Below are 22,553 nucleotides of genomic sequence, written 5' to 3'. Positions count from 1 at the left end.
AGACTTTGTTTTCATAACAGATGAAGAAGGGAAAATGAATTGACTTATAGTCTGCATGCAATTGAAAAATTTGAATCCAAAAAGCTGACAATACCTTAATTTCATTTTTTATTATTATTAAAGGGTTTTATTAAACTGTGCTGAAACCATACTATTTGTGTAAAAGTTGACATGAAATGATATTGGGGAGAACACAAAACCAGTTTTACCATTAACAGCAATAACATACAATTTCATTACTGCTGCATCCAGAGTTTTTTCTGCAAAAGATGTGACTTCATTACAACTCGGAATGCCATTTTTCTCATGGGCCGCTGTTTCAGTCAGGGTGTTTCCTCAACAGACGTGAGCTCCTGACGCACTGGCCTTTAAAACAATGCAGAATGTGCCAGACAGACAATGTAAGCTTTTAGTCCATCAAATAAGACGGCTTCCCAATGGAAATGATTCTAGGCTATTGGTGACAGCACCCTCTTGTGCTCCTCCTGCCACACAGTCAGTGGAATGAAAAAAACTGTTTATCAACAGGGCAACACAAGTTCTTCATGTGGTTTGAATTAAAAGCACACAATAGAGAAGAGTTGATTTTTAGCACAGAAGACCTGTCAACACAATTAAATGTGTAAAAGACAAACTACAATATACTTTCCTGTCCTACAATATCACTACAGAGGAGGATAATTTAACATTAAAAACAGTATAATAAACAGAATTTTAAAGACCACATCTTTGACAGTGACATATTTATGGTTGTTTAGTTGTGTTGCAATTTTTACTGAGTCTCCAAAAGGCACCAAATATCTGTGTTTCATTTTTTTCTGCCTGCCACAATCAAGAAGAACAAGGGTCATTTATATTTTTCTAGGAACCCTGAAGGACCAAATATGAGTGGTATCAATTTCCTCCTTATATCTGCATATAAATCATTCATACAAATATCTAGCTGGAGATGCAGCAAAACACATGGGCAATGAAAGGAGGATGTATTCATGGCTGACAGCACCTGTTTCATCCACGATTGGCCCATAGCATCTGCTTCCATCTCAGTCTGTCAAATCATTTTGTTGTAACATCTTCGTCAGCCGCCTCCTCTGCTGGGGCCTCGGCTTCAGCTTCAGTGTCATCCTCAAGGTAGAGTCTGCAGTATTTGTCTACCATGACATCCAAGTCATGTTTGACATGAGTGTTGATGTTGAGAATTGCAAGACTTTTGTTCCACTGCTTAGCAGGCATGCTGGCAAGATAAGCCTGCAGCCGCTCACTGGCTGTATCATCTTTGTTGTCTTCCAGTTTCAGTACAGGTAACGTGGAAAGCACCTTGAGGAAGGAGTTGACATTGGGAAAGAACTTGACATCTGGAAGTTGCAAGGTTTCGTGGATGGTGGTGGGCAGTCGAACCTCTTTGCCCCTGTGCTTCCATTTGATTCTCCAGCAGTGAAGCTCTGCGGGAAGCGTGTCTGGGTTGGGGAGGTCGTTGCGGTAAACTTCTGCATAGTTCTCTTCAGTGGTGTTGAACTTCATTTGGCCCATGACAGCTGGGACCAGTGAGAGACACTTCAGAGCTTTGAGGTTTTTGTCTGAGAACATGTCCTCCACTTCCTGCATGATGCCACGGATAACAGGGACCGTGACATACTCCTTAAAATATGACTCTGCTTGGATTTCACCCACATCAGCTGCACGCTGTTTCCGCAGGAACAGCCTCGGGACTGTCTCAGGAATCTGCATTACAGTGGCCACACTCACAGCCTCCTCATACCAGAATTCATGGTACACATCAATGTTATCATTGACCTCATTCAGCGAGTGCAAGACTGCAGTTAGACTGTTGGCTGCAAAAAACACATCAAGTGTTTCCCCTTGGAGATTCCTCCCAAAGGCTCTGGTGAACGTGAGAACATTTTTTAAGATGACAATGGTGACAATGATTTCAAATTCAGCCAGAGTTTCTGTGATTGAATACGCATCTGCCGTGACTGTATCAGCAAACGTTCCATCACAGTTGTCTAAAATGCTGTCCAAGCAGAGCAGCAGGGCTGGCAACAAATCCAGCAGCACATCGAAGACATTGTGCTGCTCTATCCATCCTGAGACACAAGCTTGTTTTAGTGCAGTTACTTTCTCTTCGTTTTTCTGGTAGTGACAGGAGATGGCTTTCTCTAGCTCATCCTGACTGAGTGGGGTTCTAAAGAAAGCTCCAATCCTCCTGAGAGTCTCCATGACAACTTGCACATTGGGAAAAGGCAGACTGTTGGCTAAGTGGATGTTTAGGGACATATGTGAGCAAGGCATGTGCAGTGCCAGGGGATACTTCTCCATCAGTAATACAGCCACAGCTTTCATCTTGGTGGTAGAAGTCCCAGTGGCCTTGTGGGCCTGACCCCGGCAGTCCTCCATACTAAGACCCCAACGATCAGTCAGCTGGGCCTCAAGCCTTTCTACCAGCGCTGACTCATCACCATCAAACGCAACAAAGTCCAAAAAATCCTCACGAAGGACATTCTGCTGATTCACAAAGCGTAAAAACAGTGGCAAATGTTTCTCATTGGAAAATTCAACAAGCTCACCTGTCACAAGGGAGAAGAAGCGACTCTCTCTCACCTCCATTAGCATCTCCTCTCTCACTGTGTTCTCACAGATGTCCAGCAGCTGACTCTGCTGGGTTGGAGAGAGGTATTCTGTGTTCACAGCTGTCAACTCAAACCGCTTCTTCAAAGCCTCATCTCCAGCATTTATGCGGTAATCTAGAATGGCCTGGAAGTTGTTGGACTTGTGTTCTGCTTCACATGCTTTAGTGGCCATTAATGGTATACTCTGTTTTCCTAACAGGACCACAACCTCAAACAAAGATCTCAGGTATTCACGAAACTCTTTTTCCTCTGTGGAAAGCTGAGGCTCGTCCTCATTGGTGCCTGTGTCATCCTCAACAGTGGACTCTTTTTTGGAAGCAAGTTGTTCAATGGATGATGCCACTGGGTAGAGACAGACATCAGAGCAACAGTGATCATTTTCAGTTCATGGAAATGGCATAAAATTAACTTGCAATTATTTGGCATTCCCAACTATCAATATAACCCAAATGTACTCACATCTCCTCTCTTTAATTTTTCTTATATCTTCTTCAGTCTGAAATTATAAAAAAAAAAAAAAAAAGATGGTCAAACTAATAAGATTAGGAGAAACATTCAAACAACGTTAAGTGCCAAATGTTTTTCTTACAAGTTCTTTTATCCGCTTGCGATGCCTGGTATGAGGATTTTTTAGATGGCTTGTCAGGTCAAATATGGTTGGAATGGCTGTATCCTTCAGTACTGTCCTGTAGGGACTCTACAAAAAAAAAAACAAACAAACAAACACACACAGAGAAAACTCACATTATGTATTTGTGGGAAAATGCATCTGTGAAGACTGGGTGGGTAGGATCACATCAGAAACTCACAGTTTTGCACACCATAGCTGGGTCAAAGTGCTTGGCACATAATCTATAGTGCTTATTCAACTGGTCGGATGTTTTTGCCTCTAAATCTGCTCTGCGGCAGTTCTCTACCCAGATTCGGCATCTGTTAAGAAAAAACAGCACAGTTTTGCGTGGTATTTGAAAACAGACACAGCTATGAAATTGCTTCTCTTGAGTATGGGAAGGTAAAAATCACGTTACAGCCCATCAGCAGTTTACTGTAGCTGCTGATGTGCTCACCAAAAAAAATGTCACTGCACTTTATTTACTAACACAGAAAAAAATATTTTTTCTCATTTTAGCATCAACTTAACAGTATCATGTCAGTCAACTAGGGTGATAGTATTTAGTCCTACCTCTCTGGGTCCCGTGGAAACCGAAAAAAAGCTAAATCTGACTGAGTGCTCTTCCGTGTACAGTTTGGGGCCGCGCAAAAATTCGGCATGTTTCAGGCTAGGTCGTTAGCTTAGCCAACTTAGTTGAGTATTATCATCTGCTGGCTTTTGTGCCTTCGTTTAAGGACTCGTGTTGTTGTTTCTAACTCAAACGGAAAACTTCTGACACTGAAGGTGACAAAGTGGCCTCTACACAAACAAATAAAACGCAATCCTCCGCGGACTCGATAAACACAAACAAAATGGTTAAATCTGGATGAGAGCGTTAATCGGGACGTGGACCCGCCTACAAGTCATCCGATTGGACACACTCAAAAAAGACGCGGTGGCATTGGTCGTTTTGTCTTTTTCATCGACCAATGAAAACGCACGCAGCCGTGTTTCTTCTTCGTCACTCTTATTAGGGTGTGCGGCGGCTCTTCTGGGCACACTGCTGCCCCTGTTGTTGCGTAATGGTAGCACAGAGGGGAGCCGGCAGGGCAGGGCTGCCGCCGACTGTCGTCGCTGCGATGGCAGAGCTCGGTGATGTGCTGTTCCCCGTCTTTGTTTTCAGCTTTGGTCTGGATGAATTTAAAGCAAAAATTGAATAAAATGGAAATAATGACACTAGGCAAAACAGACACAATGGTTTGCTACGACTAGCTGCTTCACATGTGTTCCCATCACGTCCTCTCGCTGAAATTAGGTTCCTAATCGCGGCTTGCAGGCGAAACCTTCCAGCCACATCCAGACCCAATCCCGGGCTCTTGTTTGCTTTTTCTTTATCTAATTTGGTGTGAATGAGGATAAAAGTCCGGCTTGCTGTTTTAACTCGGGTTTGTTGATGGTTGACGGTCCGTTTCTCCTTAATAACAACATAACAGTCGTTGGCCTTCTCCTGTAGTACACACCCGTGTTCATCTCATGAAATCCAGACAGCGGAGAACAAGAACTGGCCTGAACATTTAGAAAAGTTCGTGTGCGCCCACCATCACCGCCTGGCTCGTTGGTCTAGGGGTATGATTCTCGCTTAGGGTGCGAGAGGTCCCGGGTTCAAATCCCGGACGAGCCCTTCTTTTTCGCTGGCAGTACCAGGTATCGTTTCCTCGCGGTGGCTGACGGGTAAATGGTTCAAACATGACCCTCTCCTAAAACCTGAGGTCCGAAGCAGGATTACATGAAGACGGCGGGCTTCATCGTGTTTTCACGGTAACACACACTGCTGGTGCTGCCGTGTGAATCATTAGTCTTTGTACGTTGAACAAAAAGGAGAGCGGGCTCGTCCGGGATTTGAACCCGGGACCTCTCGCACCCGAAGCGAGAATCATACCCCTAGACCAACGAGCCGGGGCAGCTAAACAGTCCTCCTCTCCTTTTATAAATCAAATCTCCGCAGCTCTGCGTTCCTTTTGTTTACTGCGGACTATCCACACACGTTTATCAACGAACGCAAAAATCACTGTGGTCGTGTATTTCTGTGAATTGCGATATATTGTCACTGGGAATGAACAGTCGAGCTCGTGCAGTTGGAGGTGCGAGAGAACAATAAAGACACACAGAGAAATTCAATTAACTTCTTTTTATATATCATACATAAGACTGTCTTAATATAATACAAAGGGCATTGTCATAAACACAGCAAAGTCTTGACTAGATCTTACAATCTGTGGATACATGGACTTATCCTTTCCCCCATGCTGTTCAATTCTATAGTGCATGTTGCATGTACAAAAAAAGTGAAAAATGTGGAACCAAAAATGAAAAGGATAAATCCAAATTAAATAAGAGGATTTCAACTTCAGTTGGGTGTTCAGATATGTCAACAAGTATACGCGTTTGTGTATAACCCACAAACTGAACAGGCTTATGAAAGATGGAACCTTTTTTTTTTTTTTTTTTCCAACCATGTGCTTCTCATACAACCAAAAAGTAAGGTTTGTGATGTACATGCACTTACAATATACCCTGTGAAAATTATTAAGGTTTGAAGATCTAGCTTTCCCTGTTTGATTCAAACCCTACCTCATAGTGTTGTCCTGATGTAGTCAAGTACCTTTGCCAAAAGGCAAGGTTTTGCCACTAAGAAAACAGGAGTTCCTGCCCACTGAATGGTCACCAAATTGACAAACATAATCAACATACCAGCAGGAGCAAGGTAGTGAGTTCTATACTTCCTTTATTAAAAAAATATAAATATATACATAAATTCTATTTCAACTATTAAAAAGGGGCTGCATTTCATGACAACTGCTCTAAATAAGAGGTCAATCAGCATGATCTGAAATAGGCGCACACTTACGAGTCACTGCAGTCAATTTTTTTTCTTTTTCAGTCTTTATTTTTGGAATGTTTAGTACCAGTATGAGTGCCAGCAATAAAACCACTGGCAATTTCTAAATGTCTCAAATTCTGCGGGGTATGAAAAATGATTGCAAATTTGCAATTAACCTTGACATCCAGATAAAACCCCAATCTCAATATAGGTAGCTTTACATTTGTGTTTGTGGAAATACCAAGCATGATTTCTTATGATGGTTTCTCCTTTAAAATGACAACAGCATCACTTGTGGCCTGCCCTTAATTTAAAAGGTGGCTGTGGGCAGGTATTTCTGTCAAATTTCAAAGCTGGTAAAATGAGCAACAGAAGAAAGAAAGCACTTCAAACTCCCTGATATAAAAAAAAGATAAAATAAAATCTGGTAATCGACTAATGTTTTGAGGACATGCATGTCTGCCTAGGCAAAGCATGTGATTGTGGGCTGATGGACACCCTTTCCCTTTGAATAGGACAACAATCATGGGGTTCTGCCCTACCAAATCAGAACAATACCGTTCAACACAAACTGATTTGCCACAATTATCCTTACCCTGCCAAGACAATGACATTATATCTTGCTTCATGGCAGAAACTAGCCAAGTTGACCAAATGATGTATGAAAGGCAGCAAAACCCTTTGAAATAGTATGATGGGGCAAAAGAAAAACGACGACACAGAAATAGAACGCATTAGTCTCATTTTTTTTTCTTTTCTTTTTTTTTTTCTTTTTTTTTTTTTTTAAACCATCAGCTTCTATCTTGCTACTCCGGAGCCTGCAGAGTAACTACCAAATTCTCTAACATACCAAAGTTTTAAAAGACTCCCAAAATAATCTACCAATTAATATGGAAACAGTTTTGGTAAAACGTTGCAAACAAATCTGGCCAGAATACACAATAGCCAACGGTCTCAACAACGGTCTCCAGTTTTGCTAAAGTAAAATATTGCAGCTGTTTGTATTGACGTTAAAATAAGATCTTGATAAACTTTGCGTCAAAGTGGTGAACTGCTACATTATTGGTTACAGACACCTATATGCTATAAAACAACTGCTTTGGTATAAAAACATATCCAAAGGGAAAATAAATTCTTGTAAAATTCACAGCATAATTTGAGGAGAAAAAAGGCAGTCACTTAACTCATTTTTTTCTTCAGTTTCCATGTTTTGGATGGAGAGACTTGTGCAGGTGGTTCTGATGAGGAACTACATGCAAAAGGGAAAAATAACAAAACATAAAAGGGTAGAATCTGGAATAGATAGTTCTTTCCACTGTAAAATCCTTAACCAGTGAATAAGATTTTCAAGGAAGTAATGTTTAGGAGGTTGTTGTGTACAATAAGACCCTGTTATGTGGGGCCCTGCTGAAGAAGTAATCTTTGTCGAGAAAGGCCTCAAATTACCATTCTTATTTACCTTTTCTAAGTTGTTTTAATTTCCTTAAAGAATTAAGGGCTGTCTAGAGAGAAAAATAGAGAAAAGCCATCTTAATTCAAATGATAATGTCCAGCTCCATCCCATTCCAAGTCCATGAGTCATAAGGCCAAAGGGTTATCTAGAACCAGCCACTGACTGCCTTCCTTTCACTGGGCTGGATCCTTTCGTCTCCCGTGCCCATTGCTGCTCTCGTCTGTGCCGGGCCCGGTTGCAGCTTGCAGGACTACGGGGCCTCTAGGCCTGAGGGGTGGTGCTTCCCTCTCCTTCGACCCGGTTGGAGCAAAAATCCACCTGCAGGGCCTCCTCTCCACCCGGCCAGCACACACTATAGGGAATCCACTGCTATGTGCTCCCCTTTGACAGAGTTACACAATACCGACCAACAACAAGAAATATCACCGCAAACATTTCCCCTCATTGTCAAGCTACAGGATTTACAAGCAGCTTTTACGTGAATTTTCACTTAAAAAGGGCAAAATAATTAAGAACCAGTGGAACAGTAATGTCAGGCAGTCCACGTTTTGAACTGAAATAGGACGCCAAGCATTTCATCACCAACAGCTACCTGCAAAACAGCGTCAAAATTCGCTCTGAAATGCTCCTTAGAAGATTTTGCCACATAATACCATATGGTGATTACTTGGTGGTTACATGAAACTGGTGAAATGGTAAGATGGATGTCTCAATCTCACTATGGTTATTCCGCAGTATTATTTTGTGCCTAATGATTGCAAAACAAAAACTGATGAAAATTACATATATACTTTTTAACAAAGGTTTTTCTCTGTAGTAGCGGTTCAGTGATATCTCCCTTCTGACGTGAGCAGCTTTTGTTCTCAACACACCTTGTAGTAAAAAACACCACCTTAAAAATGACGCACAGGGGGAACACACAGCCAAATGTCAGTGCAGTCACGAGCTGGCCATAGAACTCTGCTGCACACACACTCCAGTCATTGGAGACTCCTCCCGGTCCATGCCCTGCCTCATGCCCAGGTGGCCTTCCGCTAGGTAGTGGGCAGGCCCTGTGTTCGTGCCCATGGAGAATGCAGGATGCGCTGCCATGCCAGTCTCCTGCCGTGGGTTCGAGAAGGCACCTAGCCCCATGCTCAGCCCACCATTCTGACCAAAGTCAAGTGCTCCGGCGGGCAAATGGCGGAGCTGGTAGGCCTGGTTGCCATGGTTCCCAGTGGAAGAGGACGATGTAGAGGAAGAGGAGGCAGAGGAAGACAGGGAGGTCATGGACAGATGGCCATGAACCACCTCCATGGAGTCCTGTGTCGAGGAGCTGTGTGTCGGAGAGGTGTAGTGGCGTGGGCGTGGGCGTGTCGCCATCATTGGCCCATGGTGGTGATGAGTGTGTGAGTGGGGATGCAGGGCCTTAGGGTGCTGAGGGGGAACATGGAAGGTGGTCTCCTGGACTGGGTGTGTCTCTCCAGTGACGGACTCTGGTCCAACTCCACCTCCCCACACCAGCGGGGGTGGGTAAGGCTGTCTTGCCTGTCACCATCAAGCATATAGCAAGAGTCAGTTGTAGATATGCATGTTTTAAAATTGTTTTATGGCACATACATAAATTATTGCTAGTAATGTTTAAAGTTAAAACACATTTGTTCTTCAAAAATTATTTTATTTTGCAAATAAACAAGTCACAATCTATCCATTTCAGAAGCTGGCAACTAACTTACTGACCTGTGGGCAGAGGCTGTCACCATCGATGGCAGGCATGGCCGTGCCGAAGTGTCCTCCACTGTGCAAGTGGTGATGGGTAGGGTCTGATCTTGCTCTGCCACTGGTACTTGTCCCAGATGATCCTCCTAAGAGTTAAACAACGTGTTATGCTGCAGCTTCGCCAACATCAAAATGTGTGTTAAATAAACGTGTCAATTGTAAAATCTCGCCAAATAAAAAGATTTGAATAGATGTAATGTTGTTCTCAATAAATAACATGATACTTTTCACTGCACTGATGCTAAGTTCTACAGTCACGCTCACATCGAGTTTACTGCTGTGAATAGCTGCCTGTGGTTTTAAGGTAGGCGTCACCTGAACTAGAGGAGGTGCTGGAGGTGGTTCCTGAAGACTGGGACTGCTCTAATGCAGGGCTTGTCGACACACTGCTGCTTGTATTGGTCCCCTCATCTGCAGTCTTCTTGAAGAAGCTGTGCTGCAGAGCATAGTAGGGCTGGATGCGGCTCTTAGGATCATAGTCCAACATCCGCAGGATCAGGTCCTTAAACTTCAAGTAGTCAGCAACAGCATGGCCAGACTCTCCCGCCCGCCGGCCACCTGGACCCCCTGTCTCCACACCCAGGATGGAGTGGAGCTTCCGTGAGGCTGGAGGCTTATACTGTTTAATGAGAAGTTCATAAGGATTAAGAGATCTAATTATCCATTTGATCACAGAATCTCAACTGTTTTAACAATAGCCACAAAGTCTAAATTCACAGAACATCTGAAATTACCCTTTTGCCATCTTTGGTCTTCTTAACACTCCATGTACCATCCGAAAGCTTCTCAAAGAACTTCCTGGCTTTTGGGGCTAGGTCCATTATGTGATTAGGCGGGATACCAAGAACCTCAACTATTTTGTTCATCTGGTCCACCTGTGGAAAATGTTATTCATGAAATTACTTCTTCATGTTGGCAGAGATGAGCATGAGGAACAACTGCCACAATTTACTTTGTACATCTGCAAATTAAAAGACAATCCACAAAATACATTTTATACCTTGTATCTACAATTATCATCATAAATGTTTTACTAAGATGAGTTAATGTCAGGATATGTAGGGTCAACTAAGTGGCTGACATTGCAGTAAACAATTTAAATGCTTGACAACTGAAAGTTGTGTGATTTCAGTCCATGTTTCATCCCTGAGGTCTATTTTGTTCATTCTAAGGTTGACACCAAGTAGAACTATTTCTATTTGGTTATAATTCAAAGGGCAGGGCCAGGCAAACTGAAGTAGTGTTACAGTTTCTTATACCTCATTGGCTCCGCTGAAGAGAGGTTCTCCAGTGTGCATTTCTACCAAGATGCAACCCAAGGACCACATATCAATGGCCAGGTCATACGGCATCCCCAGCAGCACCTCAGGGGAACGGTAGAAGCGACTTTGGATATATTGGTATATCTACAAAAGGAAAACATTGACACTAAGTTTTGCCATTTGCCTTTAAATGCTGAATTACCTATTAATTACATTGCATGTTAAAAAGCAACAACCACAATGCACTTCTCTGCAACATTCTCGCATACACTCATTTTATTGGTGATAAGGCAAATTTCAGCAAGATACCCTTTGTCCCAGTTGGCACGAGCTGCCAAAGTCCACTATTTTGATGGCACTCCTCTTGGGGTTGCAGAGGAGAATGTTCTCAGGCTTCAGGTCACAGTGGATGATGCTGAGCTCAGGCGTGGCCAGGAAGAGCAGCGCTGTGCATAGCTGCTGGGCAAACTTCCGGGTGAGGTTGAGAGAGACGCCACGGAAGTTGGTATTTCGGAGCAAGTCATACAGGTTATATGAAAGCATCTCAAACACGAGGCAGAGATGGTTCCGAAACATGAAGTGGCGCTTTAGGTGAACTGCAAAAAGCAAAATTATCCCCATGTTAGGTGCATACAGGAAACCCTTCTTATTTCTTTAATATATTTTCTCTGTTCAAATTTCAATAGTGGATTACCGATGTAGTATTTCATCTCAGTATCATGTTTGTTCATGAGCTCTAGGAGGCGCACTTCAATCTGGGCTTGATTGAGGAAAGCTTTCTTGTTCTTGATGATCTTAATGGCAACCCATTCCTGCTCTGCACGGTCATACGCTTTAACCACCTGCAGGTACAAACAAGAGCAAATTTTATTGTTTCACAAGGTCACATTTATACATTTTTTACTATAAAAATCACTACTTGCAAAGTTAACTGTATGAACAATCCTCTATAAGAAGCACCATGAACCTCAAGGTTACAGATACAGAGAAAATTGTTTCTCTAAATACAAATTACTCTGGCATGTGTAGTCAAAAGACGCATATTTGGGTAAAATTTATAATCAAGCACCTGTCCAAACGATCCCTTTCCTATCAAGGAATCAATCTCATAGCGGTCCATCCACTTCTCCCCATTTTTGACGATGTAGTCATAGTTATCATCGTCATAGCCATCATTAAAGACCTTCCTCTCCTTTTTGTGACTGGAGTCTTCACCCTGACCCTGTTGGTGCCGTCGCTTCTTTTTTGCATAATACACCTGTAAAAATTCAAAGGATGATATACATGATCTGATGTGAAGGCACTTTAAACAGGTCTTTAAGATTGAGATATAAAATACAGACTTAATGCAAAACAATACTAACCTCATTGATGTGTTTGTATGTTTTGATAAGGTCAATGGAGAGCTTCCTCAGGGGAGCTGAAGTTGGGTCACGAAAGCACTGGGGCATGTGCCTCTGAAGTATCAAAGGAAGAATCACATTTCATAAGCAAAAAATATGCTCAGTGCTTTTAAAAGCTGCTTGTCTTTGTTGAATCTTATAGGCCATTAATTAAATTAAGTGTAATAGATGTTGAACAATATTAAATGGCTGGACAGAAAGAAGCAGCCACTCTGCCTTGTAACAGCACCAAATAACATAAGATTTGAACTGTTCTTGCGTTGCACATTAAGACTAAAAGAAATCCAAAAACTGGGGCAGGGTAGGGTTCATGTACCTGATTGGCAGTGAGCTGTGGTGTCTGGTCGCTGTACGGTAAGACCGTAACAGATTGGTCAGTGCTTGGCTGGTGGCGGTCACTGTACTGCTGGTGCGTATGGGGCATTGGAGCAGCCATCTGAAGACCAGCAGTGTGTAAAGAAAAAGAGGGCGCAAGCCGGACGGACGAAGGTTTGCATGCTGAAGTCTCTCCTCCTGGAAGAAATTAGCTATGAGTTGTATATTCACTGAATTCAATCTTACATGCAAGAAAACCCACATAAAAGGAAATGGGGTAATAATCTTGAGTAATACAGGCAATATTTTCTTTGGTCACAAAATTAAACAGAGCTTACTGAACAGATTTATTTAAAAAGGCATAGCTTGCATCCAATCTAAGATTTGTTTGGAGAGAAATATATGCAAAATGCTAATTGTACATTTATAATATATACATATATTTTAAAGAGCTCAAATTCTCTCTTTTAAAACAGACTGAATGAGCATTTTTAATGAACATAATATGCCAAGAACATTAAAAGGGATTAATTCATTAAAAAGAGAGATGCCATTATGGCTTTTGTTAAATCTGTAAAGTCATAAAAATGCATCTAAGGATAACCAGAAAATAAAATATAGCAGTAACATATCAACCTTATGAAGAAAAAGGAGCAAAACAGCAGCTTTAACAGTGAGTAGGGGTGAAAATAAAGCATCTCCACACTGTACAGTGAATCATCCTTCATTTTAAGCCAGAAGGAATCAAAAAATTATTAAATAGCATGTTCGGCTATCAGCATCTCTCACCAGACAACACAATTCACCAGTGCTACACAGTAACCACTATTCAGAATCCCAGCAACAGCACCTAATTAGCATAGCCTATCACCACAGAGATACAGCGTGATTTGGCAAGCCCATCAATGCACAGACCAATCACAACGCAGTATGCAAATAGCCTACTTTTGTTGCCAGGGCAGAGCTGCTCCCATTTTCCAATGAGAAAACAAGAAATAAACAAGAAATAAAATTGAACTTTGGCACACTTAGACGCTGCTTTCAACACAAGAGCCTGACAGCAAAATAGCTGCACAGCCCAAAACCTGCACTCCATCTGAGAGCGTTAGAAAGCTGACCCAGCTTTGCAAAAGGAAAAAAAAAAAATACACATCCACTGACAGAAATAAGAGAAACTGTAAGATGATAGAGCAGAAGCAAAGGCTTTATTTTGTCCTAAATGTTTCATTATACCACACACACACACACACACACATCCATCCATATATGTGAATATATGGCTGCGTGTGTGTAGACATACGTACTTTCTCCTTTCATTGATTTACTGTGTAAATCTATTTCTTAATGAAATTTATAAAACAAATAATATAATATAAAAAAAATTATAAAACAAATTCTGTCAAATGAGGTAAACTGAAATTTGACAATATACTTTGATATTTTGATTAAAAAAAACAAAACAAAAAACAATGCATTGCATATGCATATTGAAAACAATGCATATTAAGTTAAAGTTTAAAGCACTAAAATTCTAATACTCAACTCATACCAACTGCTCCACCTATTTTACTGCATGAAAACCAAGCCATATATGGTTTATTATTAGCTCTTTCATTAAAATGTAAAGTTAAACAGAATTAAAAGGAATATTGGTCATTCTAATAACCAATATCAATCATAAAACATTGTTTGGGTAGCTCCCCATTAGATATGCCCTAAATTCGTTGAGTTGGAATACCAATTTCAGAAGAGTAAAATAACTGACTGCAAAGATGATTGTTGCACCACTTCCCACCAACTTAACATATATCAGCTAACCTGGATGCATCGTCTCCTGTAAAATTTCATATCATCCTGGGAGGAGAGTCCAGCAGCAAACCACAACCCACTACAAAGAATAAAAACAGATCATTATCATTGTGTATCTTTGGTGGGGTTTAATTTCTTAGAGGTTAAACTTTTGTGAGGAGATGGGACAGAGGACCCCTAAAGAACAGAGAACACTGGTAAACTTTTAAAAAGTGTACTTGAAGTGACTATATGGACTCTTGGGAAATGTAAAAATAATGCTGATAATCAAAAATGGTGCTGCACGTGGAGCAACAGTTAAAAAGCCGTCAATGGCCAGGCAATAAAGTTATGAAAACACAAAAGACCTGAAGTTCTTCTGGTACAGATATAAGATAAACTAAACAATTTTGAATTAATTCTGTTGTGGACCTTATAACACTGGCTCTCCTCTCACCCTGTTCATTGTGTATCTATGTTGTAAATGATTGTGGATTTTAAGAACTGAAATATAGGATTTAAAATAATTACCCCCATTGGTCAAAAATTATTATTATTGTACAAAATTATGCAAATTGACAAAGAACTGAAAAAGTTTATTCCGAGCCCATACACCTAGTACAATACCTGACCTGACTAGCATGACTATGGGGCAAATTTGTCATTACAAAAATCGGCAATCCTACTGAGAAAATTCAAGCTGCATTTGACCAAAAAGCCATTTTGCAGGCGCACTTGTAGCTCTTTACCCTCCCCTAAACGTTTTATTATTCTTCATTTTCAGTACTGACATATGAACAGTTCCTTTCATGGCTCCAGTCATCACGGCATCAACGGGCCTATTTAGGTGTAATATAACGACAGCTAGCTTGCTATTAGTAGCCGTATCATATCATTGGTGATGGCTAAAGACCTCTGTATCAAGCCTGTGTGTCATCTTCTCACGCCCAACTGATTAGATCCATCCCAAAACTGTATCAAATGTAGCCCATCCAAGACAATTAAAAGCCTAACGCTGGTGTGTAGAGACGAAACCCGAGTATCTCTGTACTTACAGAAGATGGGGTAGATCTCGTCATGGTTGGAATTTAGAAAGCATATTCAGTGTTCATTTGCGTCCTCTCTGGCTACATATCGTTCGCGCGAGCCTCCAATTCTTTGTATAAATTACAACCGTATTCAGGCTTACGTTACCGCTAGCAGTCTAACGTTAACTAGCTAACGTCGTTAACGTTACCCTGAAAACTGCGGGACAAGCAGCCTATCTATCACCAATCCAGCCTCAGCGCTAGCTTGTGACGCTCTGTTCAGCCAGCGGGTTGTGGGGCCCATTCAGCTGGTTCGTCAACAAGTCAACGTTAACCATTAGCCCGGTTAGCCGAATTAGCTACCAGGCGTTAGCCATGTTAGCTACGTACGCTTCCGTACGGTGTAATTCCAAATCCAAACTGCACCTCTGATATTAATACATTTGCACATTGAAGTGACAATGACTCAAACAGAGCTGTAAGCTAACACGGCAACACTTGCTCCAACCGTACAATGACAGTGTCCAATATTGCAGAGTTAATGTTAGCTGTAACGTTAATGTCGTGCCAGCATGACTCTCCATCAAAGCCCAGACAATCCGTTACATCCTCTTACTCATAATCATTTGAAAAACCGTTCACATCCTACATTAAAATTAGTCAGTTGACCTACTGACTGGAGGCAAATATTAAAGCTGACTTCAACGGAGTCGGCACCGCCACAAAATGTTAGCTAGCCGCCATACCATAAGCTACCATTCTCAACTTCACTGTCGCGTCCATCATTGTTAAGCATTCACGTTAGATATAATATTCATCTGCGAACGCGTGCGAATGTGAATCGTTGCGCTAACAAAGGCTAATGTCAAAGAAATGGATTTACAGTTGCTCACCTCTGATGGCACGATCTTCATTTAAAGTCCAATAACCTGTATGATGAGGAAACTTATCCAGCTTGAGCTTCTCCCCTCCCTGCACGGTTAGCGAGTAATGTTAACGTTAAATCCAATCCCCCGTCCTAGAACCGGCAAACTCTAAAATTATTCGCCAGTCAGATTCAGTACGTTTTTCATATCGCCAGCTCTGATGAACAACATCGGCGATCGAAACAACTTTGACTAACGTTTCAATCAGCTGATGACTAGCACCATGCTAACGTTAACTAGCACGCATAACTTACTAGCTAACCTTAGCGAACTGGCTAGCTAGTAGACAAAATGAACGCAGCTAACATTAGCTACCTGCCCTGGCTAGCTGTAGCTTCTTGGGTTAGCCTCAAGCTAACAAATCTAGCTGCCGTTAAATAAACGTTATGCCAAATTCTAATTTGACGTTGTCTTTGCAAATTCGGCGTGGTCACTTCGATAAATACGACAATACAGTTAAACCGAGAGTATTTCAAACATGAAACAGAAACCGTGTCCTCTGATAATTTTGGTTAGGAATTTTGTGTCAATTTTCACAAAATGGCGCGCGGTCCAAACCTGCGCAGTGAACCGGCCCGGTGGACCAGAGACACGGACAACTGTGTTAGTGCGGCGCCGCCTAATTATTTCAACTATGTTAAAACGTCGGCCTCTTGATCTTCTTAATCCGATCCACTAGACGCATTTCGATATCCAAAAACGTCAAATATATATCCACTGACAGCATTATTCCGGCGGGAAGGGGGAACATTTGAAAAGACTGAGCTGGGAAAAAAACCCTCCTGACAAAATGGCGATGCTCTAGCTTGTTGCCATGGCAACTGTCAATCAAAAAAACCGAAGTGCCCGGATGTACCAATGACGAATAAAATGTAACTAGCCAGAGTTACAGGACAACGCGCAGCTCCGGCGGTGTCCCTGTCTCCTGTCTGCCTTTTAACCCTGTTGGCCCTGTTGTTACCGGCCAGAAAAGATATGTGCCATCAAACTGTGTTTATTTCTTCACCTTATTTAACCATCGCGGTGGCCCGATTGTTTCCTTTCGTTCTCTGTTGCCCACCATTAGTGGAAAAGCAGCCTATTCGATATATTATTGCATTACTGAAATTCCTGTAATATTGTATGGAGGAGCACATGTGTCCAGCATCATAACACAATGTTTGTATAAACAGAAAGCATGAGTAGCATCCTCTCTTGGTCATGAATTACAACTTTAGACTTCTCTTTAGTATCTGTAGTCACACTATTTCTTAGTATCAACAAACTACCGACTTGTGGTTATCTCTTTGTTCTTTATATGTCCATTCATATTCTACCAGAACCAACAAAATGTTCATTTAGAAAACAGTATCGTTCTTAAGAAACATAACAAGCATTTGTAATGTGAATTATAGATAATAACAAGGTAACAACGCCCATACACAACACTCTTTGACTAGACTTAAGTTTTGTCAAAGAGTACTATTTCTACTGTTTTATTAAACCGTTATTGTTTTGCTGACCATTGTATATTATTATTGCTAACATGGGAGAAGTAATTGAATTCAGTTCTGTGGTTAGACGAGAATGACCTTATTTAACAGTTTTTGGCGTTGGGTTATTTAGTCTGTAACATACTATTTCTAATATTTTATATATTAAAATAAACTACATAAATATAAACTCTAATATTGTTTCATTATATAAGTGTCTCTGCTGTAGAATAAATATAACAGCGAAGGATTTTTTTTCATGAATTTTAGTGGTTTTAGTGAATACTTAAGTCAATAAACTACATTAACTTAAACAATGTTTTAAATGATGAATGTCTCAATTGTATTTACATTTTTTTCATGTTAATTGGGTATCAGTTATTTCCTGTACGTGTTAAATGTTATCACGAGTATCAAAATGAAATGCATACATACGTGTATTAATACTTACATACATTGTAATATTTTCAGAATTTAAGATTATTAAAACTTTCCAATTTTCAAAAATAAATTTCCAAAGAAAGTATTCCACTTACTTGTTTGTATTTATTTCAGTCCATGTACATACTTTGTGGGATATAGTTCTGGAAAATGTATGAATGACATTAGCTATGTTTGTGGGGCATCTGTTGGGGAGTATACACTGTAGCTGTTTGACCACCCTACCGCCCCCACTCTCCCTGACAGAGAGCTAACCAGCACAATGCCATTTTTTCTTTCTTACAACTCTACATTAATCAAATACTAAATAATAAAAAACGTATATATTCTTCGTACGTGTTGTATCGTTATTTTTGTTTAATCCACAGATGTTACTTTTAACTTTTTATATTCTTCCAAAGGCTAGTAGAAATATTATCAAATAATAGTAATGTGAATGAACAATTTCCCTGCTTGGTTACAAAGTCAGGTCAGTGTATCAGGCTGGTTTGCCCAACAGGCTGACTCATTGTTTTTCTGGTTGTGTTTGGTGATACATGCCTGTTAGAGCTTCTTCAGGTCTTGCATCCTTCTGACAGTTTACACTCAGACTTCCTTGTGTTATCTTTCTGGTTTCAAACAATGCTGTCATTCACCTCTGAGAGTCAACTTCATGTTGAAGACAGCCAGGAGTTGCCCCCCAAGTGCCTGGGAGTGGGTCACTTCAGGGAAGCTCTGCCTGACCCATTTCTGAAATGCACCCGTCCTTAACTCTCAGTGAGAGATGAAAAGCTGTGTCAGGTGGCAGACCTGCTGTTCCCTTCCCTGATGCGCTGCACTGCATATTTCACTTTCAGGGTTATATCACCTCTGTAACATTTCAGGGAGGGAACAGCAAAGATGTTAGGTAACTATCGTTTTGTTAACTAAGTGAGGCAGTTGGACACTTTTCAGGATGGGTTAGGGTTAGAAGAAGCGTCTCAGAGTTATGGTAGAAACATACAGCTAGACTACATGCTACGTACGTGACGGTTTGTATAAAATCTTAACCGGAGTGAGGAGTCACATTCACTGCCACTGGCAATAAGGCAACAAATAACACAACCACAGTTACATCCATGACAATAACACAAGGTCTAAATAACATACAACTGCAGCTTCTGTGATATTGAGCATGAAACTCTCAACATGTCATTCTCTGGTTGTTGATAGACTCACTTTGTAAAAATCTTAAGACGGCAGACCTTTGATTTCCAGGACATTTAAAAAGAAAACAAAAAAACCCATTATATTATCAAAATATTTCACTGGCCTGTAACATTCATGACTTCACTGTTGCAGTGTTATGCAAAAATATCTATTTATGTATGTTTGTCTGTTACATGTTAATGCATCCTCCATCGGATGCAAATGTAACAAGTTGGGGATGTAGGCCAATTTGTAAAAACACCACAACGGATGCAAGTGAACTTCAGAGAATAAACTATCTTGAAATAAAGTAAAAAACAAACAAACAAACAAACAAAAACCCTAAGGGACTAGCACTGTGAACTCTGACATATAGAGAAAGGAATGTGCGTGGTTGTTTTTAACTCTTTAAGATTATATCTAGAAATAGAACTGCCAAACATAGCTTGGGTCTAACTCCTAAAGACGCATTATTAATGCAGGTAGCTGTTTGATATATTTCCGATCAGAAGTTGTTTCAGAATGTTTTATTATGTCTGAATTAGCAAGTTTGGGCCATTGTCATATTATGCATGTAATATGATCAGTAGACAGTCAAACTGTGGAGTTGCTGTTTTATCTTTGCAAATCTTTCTCTTTCTCTTTTGTTTTTTGGAAGAAAAAACACAAGCCATTGCTTTAGGAAACCAAATTTACCGAATATACGTTGAGCCTCCATGATCCTGAACATTAATGTGCATTTGTGGCTGTGGCCCTCCCAGTAATTCATCCAGTCACATGTTGGAATATTTTTTCCTACCATGACACCAGATGCTGCTGATAATAATTGCAATTCTCTATACTTCTCTATACTTCTGTTTTTTTTTTATCAATCTGTGAAAGAAACCTATGACATAATTCTCAAAGTTTGTAAAATTGAGTTCCTCATAGATGGAGGTATTGATAATGTGAAAAAGTGTAAACAGTAAAACAATCTTATCCAAATGTAATAATAAAGTCAGTAAAATAGATAAAATAGATATAAAAAATGATAACACAGATAATTGACTTTCTCTCTCTCTCTCCATATATATATATATATATATATATATATATATATATATATATATATATATATATATATATATAACACTTCTCAGGACCTTAGCAGCATCATGATGAATAAGTTCCTACTAAATGTTTCTTTGGATACACTCAATTAGCATTATTGCAATAATCTAACCTTAATGTATGTATTTATTAGATTCTTAATGTCAGTAAATTATATTTTTATGACCCTTGAGTTTAGTAAAGTTTTTCTAAACAATATAAACATCTTAAAAATGTAGATTTATTTTCTGGTTGCACCACTCTCACAGTATCCTCAGTGGCCACAGGATGGCAGCAGAAGCTAATTTTAGCTGCCATGTTTCACTGCCTACATTTCATACATGACACAGCTACCAACTGGCTGGCTGAGGATAATGAGTCATCATATGCAATAAATATCACTGTGACGGAGTGAATTACTGAACATAACTATTACCTTTAAATGATCTCATGTTTCCTGTGCTTATCAAACAAATGGTGTATGGAAAATTGTCTGAAAAAATAAATTCCACTTCAGGTATAAAACTTGCTGCCTTCGCAATTATACTAAAGGAAAAACACAGAAGCGTTATCAACAAAGCCTTCTCGTGCGTCTTTTAGTATATGTTATATCATTCAGCCTAATATGTTACATCCTGTTTCATTTTCACTTTAACCTTTTGGCTAATTTATTCCAGAAGATGCATCAAATTGTATGTTTTGATCACATTGCAGTAGAATAGAAGGATGTGGCAACAGCAAATTCAAATTAAATCAAAGTGGTTAAAAAATGAAATCAATTGCGGTGCTGCTGTTACAACAACTCATTTGAGACAAGATTTCCAGCATAAAAGTCTGTCAGGTTTTCACAAGTTGCTGTAAGTAGATAGGATCCTCTAAGATTCTGCTTTCAGCGTAATCACATAATCATGACCATGTTTAATATGAATTCAGGATCAATTAGTTTTGTGGACAGAAATTATAGCATTGATTGTATTTCTCATAAAGCTGTGTTGCATTTTTAAGTAAGTGGTAAAAACTGTATGTATTCACCACAATTAGTGGAGTTTAGTTTATAGGAAGCATATATAAAATAAAGGAAATTGAAATCTAAAATATTCACTTGTCCTTATCATGTATTTTTGTTTTGTTTTGGTTTCTTTTTGGCAGGAGGGTTGTTACAGAAATATCAAATCAAATTCAAAGATTGATTGTAATGTGTGCGCTCTTGCAGACTCAATTATGTTCTTTTTATAGTGAAAAGGAATTACTTTTTGACTACTTGATATTTTCTGCTCACAAAAATATATTACTCTGTTGTGGTTTATTTTCTATAACAATCATTGTTTTGAAATTCACATACTAGTAGTCATCATTCAAGCTCTCTGCATGTGTACAAGTGAAAAAAGATGGAAAGTGAAACAACATAATTCATTTCATGGGGCCTAACTTTTCCAAATGTACACTTTATTTTAAACAAAAGTACAAAAACAAACATCAGATATTTACAATACTTGCATGGCAACATTCACTTTCTTTGGTCATTCTTCCAATTTGATGGTTTTACATAGGATAGACAGCAGCTTGGAGGTCTGAGATAACAACATGCTGAATCTATTATTCAACCAGACACCGAGCAACCCACTGATGACTTAGAACTTAATCACATTTTTGAAAGTCTGCAAGCAATTTATTTATGGTTTAAATCCAAGATGTGAATTATGTGTCAATTGCTGAATTTGCCTACCAGGACATTTTTATTGTTCAATATAAATAGCAAAAAGAAAATTAAATCCACATACTTCACAATTGCATCCTGGTCTTGATACATTATCAGAATCAGTATATGTTCTTTGAAGACCAAAATTGTGACATGTACAGCTGCTTGTATTCAGTTGTATTCTACACAAATGACATGAAAAAAGACAAAACAAAACAAAACAAAACAAAAAAAAAAAACCTAGTGCACATCACAAACTGAAGCAATTACAGGTAGATTTGCAATAGAAGGCAAACATATAACGGCTACTTTGAAACAAAACACCTGGTCCGCTCTGTGTCTGCCACAGCTACATGATAAACAAGCATACCTCAACACTGATGGAGCACAAATTGAGAATTTAACTACAACCCTGACAGTTAAGCTAAAGTTTCCTCTCATTACTACAGGCTCAAGGACATTTTCTTGGCAAAAGCATGAAAACAAACAATGGCTTTATGTAAAATATCTGTGCAGCGTGTAAATGAGTAGAATAATGCTCATACATTCTCTCAACAATCGACCTGTTTGTGTAGTACAGTTGTTATGTTGAATGTACACAATCAACAAGAAAAGGATGTAACACCAAAGAACTCACATCACCTACTTC

At 39.8% G+C, this 22,553-nt stretch overlaps 2 protein-coding genes and 2 non-coding genes across 4 annotated transcripts; 1 reads left to right on the top strand and 3 right to left on the bottom strand.

Annotated features, from left to right (window-relative positions):
* Positions 1-101: 101 nt before the first annotated feature.
* Positions 102-4,682, bottom strand: thap12b (THAP domain containing 12b). Its single transcript, XM_029517651.1, has 5 exons — positions 3,814-4,682; positions 3,440-3,560; positions 3,220-3,327; positions 3,090-3,126; positions 102-2,972 (listed from the first exon to the last, which is right to left on the bottom strand). Exons 1-5 carry the CDS (start codon positions 3,900-3,902, stop codon positions 1,057-1,059), a joined length of 2,271 nt encoding a protein of 756 aa, XP_029373511.1. The 5' UTR covers positions 3,903-4,682; the 3' UTR covers positions 102-1,056.
* A 149-nt stretch (positions 4,683-4,831) lies between these two features.
* trnap-agg (transfer RNA proline (anticodon AGG)) lies at positions 4,832-4,903 on the top strand. Its single transcript has one exon. It is a non-coding gene; the product is annotated as a tRNA-Pro (tRNA).
* A 203-nt stretch (positions 4,904-5,106) lies between these two features.
* On the bottom strand, positions 5,107-5,178 carry trnap-cgg (transfer RNA proline (anticodon CGG)). The gene has a single exon. It is a non-coding gene; the product is annotated as a tRNA-Pro (tRNA).
* Positions 5,179-8,495: 3,317 nt separating this feature from the next.
* On the bottom strand, positions 8,496-16,830 carry dyrk1ab (dual-specificity tyrosine-(Y)-phosphorylation regulated kinase 1A, b). Its single transcript, XM_029517426.1, has 12 exons — positions 16,004-16,830; positions 14,113-14,182; positions 12,296-12,492; positions 11,941-12,033; positions 11,646-11,834; positions 11,271-11,418; positions 10,886-11,172; positions 10,574-10,720; positions 10,049-10,189; positions 9,630-9,933; positions 9,276-9,400; positions 8,496-9,083 (listed from the first exon to the last, which is right to left on the bottom strand). The coding sequence occupies exons 2-12, from the start codon at positions 14,120-14,122 to the stop codon at positions 8,496-8,498; spliced, it is 2,229 nt and encodes a 742-aa protein (XP_029373286.1). The 5' UTR covers positions 14,123-14,182; positions 16,004-16,830.
* Between the last annotated feature and the right edge of the window lie 5,723 nt (positions 16,831-22,553).

The sequence above is a fragment of the Echeneis naucrates genome, chromosome 13 (genome assembly GCF_900963305.1).
Source record: "Echeneis naucrates chromosome 13, fEcheNa1.1, whole genome shotgun sequence".
Classification (NCBI taxonomy): domain Eukaryota; kingdom Metazoa; phylum Chordata; class Actinopteri; order Carangiformes; family Echeneidae; genus Echeneis; species Echeneis naucrates.
This window is presented reverse-complemented; position numbering and strand designations above follow the sequence as displayed.